At 37.9% G+C, this 9,926-nt stretch overlaps 2 protein-coding genes across 2 annotated transcripts; both read left to right on the top strand.

Moving 5' to 3' along the window:
- Positions 1-3,419: 3,419 nt before the first annotated feature.
- On the top strand, positions 3,420-6,223 carry LOC113284239 (G-type lectin S-receptor-like serine/threonine-protein kinase LECRK3). Its single transcript, XM_026533650.1, has one exon. It carries the CDS (start codon positions 3,689-3,691, stop codon positions 6,119-6,121), a length of 2,433 nt encoding a protein of 810 aa, XP_026389435.1. The 5' UTR covers positions 3,420-3,688; the 3' UTR covers positions 6,122-6,223.
- A 554-nt stretch (positions 6,224-6,777) lies between these two features.
- Positions 6,778-9,556, top strand: LOC113284238 (G-type lectin S-receptor-like serine/threonine-protein kinase LECRK3). Its single transcript, XM_026533649.1, has one exon. It carries the CDS (start codon positions 6,967-6,969, stop codon positions 9,403-9,405), a length of 2,439 nt encoding a protein of 812 aa, XP_026389434.1. The 5' UTR covers positions 6,778-6,966; the 3' UTR covers positions 9,406-9,556.
- Positions 9,557-9,926: the final 370 nt, after the last annotated feature.

Genomic DNA, 9,926 nt, shown 5'->3' with positions numbered 1-9,926 from the left:
ATATTCGTTTATACTCTGACCACGGACACGGTAATTCCCAATCACCTATTACACCACATCTCACAAATCTTAGTTCTGAATCGGAAAATAAAATATGAGTTTTGAAGATAACATCTAGATATACAAACTTCGTTTGAATCATCATTTCAAAAAACTCATGGTTACCCTTTTACAACAAATTTAGTCAACAACAAATTTTTGCTCGTCAGAATTTTTCAGGAACGTTTCTCTGTTTTGTAAAATATCAAAAACATACTTTTACATCAGGTCAAAAGGGTTCACTGAAATTCCTTCTAGGTTAATAGAAACAATTGAAACTCTACAGCTGACAAAAAATTTGTTTTTTGTTTTTCACTCCACAATTAACATTCATGATTATTAAAAATCCTAATGTCTTAAAATTGTGGGTGCAAAAATCAAAAACAAGGAACAATCAAATAAATAAAAGTTATTGATACTTAGCTCCTTTGTAATATAAGTGATCGATTTCACGAAAGGGACGAGCTCCCCAGAAATTTTTGCAGGCCAATCAACATCGTTCTTACCCATTGTTACAGAAAAGAATATCGTGTTAAGATTGTTGGAACTGCAACAATAAAATACTGGAAGAATGATGTTAGAAACAAATTTCCGAAAAAGCTTAAATAACCACTTAAAGGGAAACAACAAACAGAGGACAGAGTCACGTGTTCAACACGCTGTCCTTAACACGATAGTTCACCGGTACGCCTCGAAATGAGTGATGTTTATACCCCGTGGTGAAATCGTATCCAGGATAAAACTGCCCGTTGCAAATACTATAAGCACTATAATACTTGCCCACTTACGAACTCAACAACAATGGCACGGAATATGAAAAACCACACAGAGGTAGAAAAAACGAAAAGAAAAAGGATTGTTTTTTTTTCTTCTTCTAGACACCAAAACAGAATTGGTTTACCAAAGTGGAGAAGACAGATTATCAAGAATAATCTACATTAAGAGTGAATTAAAGAGAATATATTTTTGTAATAAAATCAAAATAAATTTTCATTAATTCAAGATTTTCCAAAATGGTAAAAAAACAGTTACGCAATTAACTGCACATTATGTCGACGTTAAAATTAAAACGGAAATAAACAAATCCTCTCCAAGTCTTATGCCCCACATTAAATACGAAATTTATTTGATATTAGAATATTTAAAGAAATATTTCAAATTAATTGTTTCCAAAAAGATAAGTATGGGTTGACCTATGTCCACGACGTAAGAACGAGCCCGAGCCTTAAGCTCAATCCTTAGTGAAAACAAATATTGTTTGCCCCATCCGTTCCACCCACATTATTTGTCTAACTATCCATAATGGAATAGTTAGATAGTGGAGTTCCTCTTTAGTTATACCCTATGTAGAACTAAATGTCGTATTTCATTCATTCATAAGAAAATGAGCAAGTTCCCTTAGAGACTCAAAGGTCCTAAGTTCCATTCCCACCAAGACTACAAAACCGAAACAATAAAACTCATTTTCTCCAACAGTTCTTTGATCTTAGATCAAAAATTTTCTTCTTTTACTTGGGGCAACTGAAGCATGCGCATATAGTAGTACAACATTTGTTATCAACTTATTATGCCATACTGAGAAGTTATACATATGGTTCTCTTTCAGCAAACACTTTTTTTTTTGAGCCATCATAGGCCAAAACATCTCCCACAGAACATAACACCATCCTTGCAACCTTTCAACGGTACTGCAAAAAACGTAACAATTGTCAATAATACCTTGTTCACAAAAAAAGAAGAAATGTGTACAGTTTGCTGAACTTAGTCTTCCCTAAGTTATGTCTGAGACTAGAGAACACTTGAACATATGAAACAAATATATAATAAAGTGACAAATTGATGCAATTCGATACTTACAATTCATGAAACAAACTTCTTTGGCGTGACTGCGGAAGCACTGTCTACGACACATGAGAGCATAATACAGGACATGTGCTAATACAGTCGATTCGAGTAGCGTTTCTCCAACACAAGTGCTAAAAAAACTCTCGTTAAATTGGACATTTTCGACAACATTGGGAGTTCTTTGGTATCCATATGAACCAAATAAGTATCAGTACATTAGGTGATTAAACAAGACAGAATGTAAGATAGACAACTAATAATAAACAATTCCATCAGATCAAATCAACTGCTTTGAAGAGTATTAGGCAATCGACATATGCTGATTTTAACTGGATAGGAACAGAGAGTTTGCATTTCCTCTAGTTTCTGTAACTTCTTCGCATTAGATGGTTGACGTTCTTAACCTTATTTAGAGATTCTTTCGCACGCCAAAAATATAAATTGGCGCCAAAAAAATATACATGCATATCTAGTTAGGATATAAAATATCTCGATATTTTCTAAAGATAGCGGAAGGTAAATAAACCGGCAGGAAAAAGTCACCTGAAAAAAGGGAAGTAAACTGTGGTTAAATTTCCGGTTTGTCGATGTCATAAAGGATCAAATGATTGGCCACGGTGCTGCTAGATCAAAAATGATCTACCAGCGCGAGAGCAAAATTCTTCCCGGTATTGTTGGACTTTATAGAATTAGTGAAGTGGGAGTTAAACTTTAATTGCAAAAGCAGATGCAACTTGCACACCACAAAGAAAGTTTAATGTGGATGCTTTTCCAACTGTTGGGTTACCAACGGTTAGAGAGGGGTAACAGCATCAGGATCGATCATCCATTTGTGCAGCATGCTACATTAAAAAGGATACAATATTTTTAGGTCACATAGCATATTTTAAATCACAAAGTAAAATCTGAGTTAATTTTGAGTTACAGATTTTAGGTGACATACCTATATTTTAAGTTGCTTGCGAATAAAAGAGTACAAGTAATTTGGATAATATGATAGAGTTTGAATTATGGTTTGATTTTTTCTAGATTTTATGTCACAAGATAAATTCGGTCATATGCAAATTTTAGGTCACAGCAAACTTCTGTAAATTTTAGGCCACCAAATACTCTTATTTGTGTGTGATTTTTTTTCCAACAAAATGAATCAGAGCCTTAAATCTCAGATAATGTGTACACTATCATTGGCTACCCTCAGGTAGGATACTATTTACTACTGTAATCTGTTAATTGTCTCACGTCTATACAAAAAAAATAAACAAATATGGCATGCTTGAGTCTCTCTATTCATATAAATTCAGATTCATAACATGACAAATGCGTAGACGTCATTAGACAGTCACATGAAGATAATTATTTTTAGGTGCTTTGGGCCGGGGAAAGAAGAAAATTCAGATAAGCAAGAACTCATTTTGTTGGAAAAGAAAGAAGCAAGAAACACTGTAAATTTTGTACGAGTGTGGAATGTTTTGTCGATGGATATTTCTTTGCAACCCTTGATGTCAAATTCTCCTCCGTTGATTTTGTGGCTGCTCATTTTCAACAAGTAGTTTTCTGACTAGTCGTCTCATTACTGCACTCGGCCATGGAGGTACAGGAGTACGACTGGTTTCAGTCTCTCCATTTATCTACGTTGAATAGTCTTGAGGGTTCACATTCTTGACTTGTCTTCCCTCCATGTGATAAGGTATCTTTGAGATTTCTTCTTGTAGTTTCCCTCCTCCTTTATACCTCCACCGTTTTTCATCAAAAAAGAATTGCCAGTCTTGAAAATAATTGAGAGCACATACTACCAGGATTGATTATGTCTAGTTCTGTAATTCATTTTCTTCATTTCCCCTTCCTACTTTTAATTCTTCTACCAACAATTTCCACTGCACAAAATATAACTTTAGGTTCCTCTTTAACGTCTGGGGTTGCAAACACTTCATGGATTTCACCGTCCGGCGACTTTGCATTTGGCTTCCGTCCAATTGAAGACAACAGCAGTTTCTTACTTGCAATATGGTTCGACAAGATACCTGATAAAACCATTGTTTGGTTTGCTGATGGAGATTTACAAATTCCGGAAGCATCCAAAGTTGAGCTATCTACCAATGGTAGTTTTATTCTTACGGATCCTCAAGGCAAAGTATTATGGACGGCTGGAGAACAAGTGATTGGCACTACATATGCGTCCATGCTTGATGATGGGAATTTCGTTCTTGCAGGCGGGCGGAATTCTTCTGATTATTTGTGGGAAAGCTTTAAGAATCCTATAGACACCATCTTACCAACACAGTTTATAAATGTAAGTAGAGGAAACTTTATGCTTTCTTCCCGTGTAAATGATACAGCATATTCAAAAGGAAAATTCAGGCTCCGAATGCACCAAAGTGGATATTTTGCGCTCTACCCGGTTGGCTTTCCGAGTCTGACAGAGAATAATTACGAGGCTTACGTGAACGTAACTTGGTCACCAGGACCTAATGGTAGCCGGTTTGTCTTCCGGGAATCAGGCGAAATTAATATTGTAAGTGGGAATGGAAACATCGATCTTACATGGTATCCCACAGATATATCCCCGGACAGTGGGATGTATTACAGAGCAACACTCGACTTTGATGGAGTTTTCAGACAATACTCTCACCCAAAGACTTTCATCAATTCTACACAAAGCTGGAGCATCGAAAGATCAATCCCTGAAAACATTTGTCTACGGATTAATGGTAGACTGGGCAGTGGTGTTTGTGGATATAATAGTTATTGCAACATCCAAGGGGACCGAAGGCCTACTTGTCAGTGCCCACCTGGGTATGAATTTGTTGATCCAAATAATATATATGGTGGTTGCAGACCAAGTCTCCCTTTACAGAAATGCCAGGAAGAAGACACAAGCAATCCGGAGGAGTTATTTGAGTTAAAGACCTTGGATAACGTAGAATGGCCACTTTCAGACTATGACGAGTTGAAGTCTTACAATGAGACGGAGTGTAGAAGTTCTTGCATGAACGATTGTTCTTGTGCAGTAGCTGTATTACTGAATGGAACATGTTGGAAAAAGAAGCTACCGCTCCCAAATGGTAGGCTCGATACTGATGTTAAAAGAATTACTCTGATCAAAATAAGGAAGGATGGTATAACAATAGAAGATCCCGGTCGAGCAGAAGATCGATCAACACTGGTTCGGGTAGTGTCGATTCTTTTAGGCAGCTCAGTATTCTTTAATTTCATATTTTTAGCATCAATCTTTCTGGTTTTCTTTTTCATGAACAAGAAACTGAGTAAAAGAAAACAAACGCCAAGTGTAATGAGATCTAGTCCTCGTTCATTTACTTACCAAGAGCTGGAAGAAGCCACAGATGGGTTCAAGGAAGAGTTAGGAAGGGGTGCTTTTGGTATAGTCTATAAAGGGTGCATAGAGGAACTGGGTTCAACAAATTCCATTGCAGTAAAGAAGCTAGACAAGGTGTTTCAAGAAGGCGAAAAGGAATTCAAAAGTGAAGTCAGTGCAATTGGACAAACACATCACAGAAATCTTGTTCGGCTGCTTGGGTTCTGTGACGAGGGGCAACATAGACTTTTAGTATATGAGTTCATGAGTAACAACAGTTTGGCATATCACCTCTTTGGAATTTCTAAACCAGATTGGAACCAGCGAGTCCAAATTGCATTCGGGATAGCAAGAGGACTCATGTATTTGCATGAAGAATGCAGCAACCAAATCATTCACTGTGATATAAAGCCTCAAAACATACTGTTGGATGATAGTTTTACCGCGAGGATTTCAGACTTTGGATTGGCAAAGCTTTTAATGAATAACCAAACTCGAACTCTGACAGGGATTAGAGGAACTAGAGGATATGTAGCTCCGGAGTGGTTCAGAAATGCGCCAATCTCAGCAAAGGTGGATGTTTATAGTTTCGGTGTAATGTTACTTGAGATTGTTTGTTGCAGAAAGGGAGTGGAACTGGATTTAGGAGAAGAAGATAAAAGAATCATTCTCACTGATTGGGCGTACGAGTGCTTTAAACAAGGAAAATTACAAGATCTGGTGGATGATGAGGATGTGATACACGACATGGTAACATTCGAGAGGCTGGTAATGATAGCTATATGGTGTATTCAAGACGAACCATCACTTCGGCCGTCAATGAAGAAAATAACACTAATGCTGGAAGGAGTAGTTGAAGTTTCTGTACCCCCATGTCCTTGTCAACTGAGCACATATGTTGGAAATAATAGCAAAGATGACTAGTTGTACATTAAATCCTATATAATTGAGTTCAAATAAGTCCCATATGTATGTATCAGAAATTCGGAACCATGTTTTGAAATGTTACGTGCACAAATTCGAACTCATGTATGTATCAGACTATCCATACCATAGGAGTACACTAACTAAATTAGGCTGGAGATGGTATTAACCTCGCCGTTTAAAATCAATTTTTAGCAGCTACATAGTCATAGGTAGGATCATTTTGGTAATTACATCCCTAACCGAATAAGATTAGATTCTCTCCTCATTTTGGTATCCTGGAGCTTAGAAATTTGGATCTTATGCGCAAATTGTTGGGCGAAATAGTCTCCTGGATGGACATTCTTTGTCTGCCGGCCTTGGAATTTTCCACCACATTTTAAAATATGGATCTTTCTGCTACGTTTCCTGATGGGGACTAGGCCATTGAATTTGTATTGATGGAATTTCTTTTCTTTTTTTCATGATGGGGACTAGGCCATTGAATAATCTCAAGAATTCAAATTTTTTGACTTTTCTGGCCTCGTGGTGTGACTTTGCCGTAGCTTCAGAAAGCGACCCGAAAGACAGGAACACACCCCTACCAGACCAGAAGCTTACTACTGCCTATGAATGCCCGATTATGATGCAACTTCTGGTGCAAAATACCCCTAAACGATGTTTTTTCAGTCCAATACAACAAGAGAGTTCCTTGTCAGTATTTCTTGAGAGTGACTTATATCTTTCACTCTTTGAGACAGTTCTAGTTTTTTTTTCTCTGATCAATAAGAGAGAATTCAAGTTGTGCGAAAGAATTATTATCAATCTTGAAAGGAATTGAGAGCACATACATACAGAGACAGGTTATGTCTACTTCTCTTGCTCATTTTCTTCATCTTCCCTTCCTAGTTTTGATTCTTCTACCAACAATATCCATTGCTCAAAATGTAACTTTAGGTTCGTCTTTAACATCTGGTGGTATTGCAAACTCTTCATGGCTTTCACCGTCTGGCGGTTTCGCGTTTGGCTTCCGTCTAACTGAAGACAACAGCCGTTTCCTGCTTGCAATCTGGTTTGACAAAATACCTGATAAAACCGTAGTTTGGTTTGCAGATGGGGATTTACAAATTCCAAGAGGATCCAAAGTTGAGCTGACTACACCTGACGGTAAACTTATTCTTACGGATCCTCAAGGCAAGGTACTATGGACAGCGGGAGACCAAGTGACTGGCACTACATATGCAGCCATGCTTGACAATGGGAATTTCGTTCTTGCACGTGGGCGGAATTCTTCTGATTACTTGTGGGAGAGCTTTATGAATCCTACAGATACCATCTTACCAACACAGTTCATGAATATAAATAGAATAGACTTTAAGCTTTCTTCACGTGTGAATGATACAACATATTCAAAAGGAAAATTTAGGCTCCGAATGCACGAAAATGGATATTTTGCACTCTACCAAGTTGCTTTTCCAAGTCTGACAGAAAATGATTACGAGGGTTACTATAATGATTCTTGGTCAATAGGACGTAACCTTAATGATAGCCAGTTTGTCTTCAAAGAATCAGGTGATATTTACATTGCAACTAGAAATGGAAGCATTCAAAATCTCACATGGAGTCCCATATCCCCGTCTAGTGGGCTGTATTACAGAGCGACACTCGACTTTGATGGAGTTTTCACACAGTACTCTTACCCAAAAACTTCCAGCGGTTCGATCCAAAGCTGGGCCATTGAGCGAATACTCCCTCAAAACATTTGTCTCTCGGTTTTTAGCAGATTTGGCAGTGGTGTATGTGGATATAGTAGCTATTGCGACATCACAGCGAACGGAAGGCCTACTTGTCTATGTCCACCTGGGTATGAGTTACTTGATCCAAATAACAGATATGGTGGTTGCAGACCAATTCTAATTCTACAAGGATGCCAGGAAAAAGACACAAAGAATCCAGAGGATCTATTTGAGTTCAAGACCTTGGAAAATGTAGAATGGCCACTGTCAGACTATGACAAGTTGGATTCTTACAACGAGACGGAGTGTAGACGTTCTTGCATGAATGATTGTAACTGTGCAGTGGCTGTATTGTTGAAGGGATCATGTTGGAAAAAGAGACTACCGCTCCCAAATGGTAGACTGGATACTTCTGTGAAAAGAATTGCTCTAATCAAAGTAAGGAAGGATGGTGGTTCACAAGATACCGGTCCAGGTAAAGATCGGTCTACGCTAGTTCTGATATTGTCGCTGCTTTTAGGCAGCTCAGTAATTTTCAGTTTCATACTTTTAGCAGCAATCTTTCTGGTTTTCTTTTCTATGAACAAAAAATTGAGTAAAAGAAACCAAAACTCTAGTGTTCTGAGATCCAATCTTCGTTCATTTACTTACCAAGAACTTGAAGAAGCCACAGATGGGTTCAAGGAAGAGTTAGGAAGGGGTGCTTTTGGTATAGTCTATAAAGGGTTCATAGAGGAAATGGGTTCAACAAATTCCGTTGCAGTAAAGAAGCTAGACAAGGTGTTTCAAGAAGGCGAAAAGGAATTCAAAAGCGAAGTAAGCGCAATTGGAGGAACGGATCACAGAAATCTTGTTCGACTGCTTGGGTTCTGCGACGAGGGACAACACAGGCTTCTCGTGTATGAGTTCATGAGTAACAACAGTTTGGCATATCACCTCTTCGGAATTGCTAAACCAGATTGGAACCAAAGAGTCCAAATTGCATTTGGTATATCAAGAGGACTCATGTATTTGCACGAAGAGTGCAACAACCAAATCATTCATTGTGATATAAAACCTCAAAACATACTACTGGATGACAATTTTATTGCCAGGATTTCAGACTTCGGATTGGCGAAACTATTAATGAATAACCAAACTCAAACTCTGACAGGGATTAGAGGTACTAGAGGCTATGTAGCCCCGGAGTGGTTTAGGAATGCGCCAATCTCAGCGAAAGTGGATGTTTATAGTTTTGGCGTAATGCTACTTGAGATTATTTGTTGCAGGAAGGGAGTGGAACTGGATATAGGAGAAGAAGATAAGAAAATCATTCTCACGGATTGGGCATATGAGTGCTTCAAACAAGGAAAATTACAAGATCTGGTGGATGATGAGGATGTGATAAACAACATGGTAACATTCAAGAGGCTGGTAATGATAGCTATATGGTGTATTCAAGAAGAACCATCACTTCGGCCGTCAATGAAGAAAGTAACACAAATGCTAGAAGGAGTAGTTGAAGTTTCTGTGCCCCCATGTCCTTATCAACTGAGCACATATGTTGGAAACAATAGCAAAGATGACTAGTTGTACATTGAATCCTATATAATTGATGTATCTTTTCATGTCAGTAATGATGTTCTTAATGTTTTACCATTTCAGTTTATGGACGAGTATATATTGCCCCAGTCTGACATGAATTACTATATGTATTACTGTTTTGGCAGAAATTGCACTCTATTTCTAATATTGAACAAAGGAAGAGAATAGGGCAATAAACATATGAACAAAATCCTTAATCAAGCAAAATAATGAAATAGGCAGGATGGTTGGCTTACCTGATCACAATAGATAAACCCAGCATGAATTCGAAAATTAAGGTCGTCAAAGCGAGTTTTACACATGTCAGTAGCTTTGAAATTAGGCACGTGAAAGGTCTTTGTATCTCCAAATAATGCTATTTGCTTCTGCTGTTGTTCACAAGATAGACCCACTCCAACTTTTCAAGTGCTTCATTCTTAGAGTTCCTAATATAGGTGCACCAGTATCTGCAGCTGAGGGATCTCTAAGAATCACTGTGATGTACGTCCTAGAATACTGGAAACAGT

The sequence above is a fragment of the Papaver somniferum genome, chromosome 5 (genome assembly GCF_003573695.1).
Source record: "Papaver somniferum cultivar HN1 chromosome 5, ASM357369v1, whole genome shotgun sequence".
Lineage (NCBI taxonomy): Eukaryota > Viridiplantae > Streptophyta > Magnoliopsida > Ranunculales > Papaveraceae > Papaver > Papaver somniferum.
This window is presented reverse-complemented; position numbering and strand designations above follow the sequence as displayed.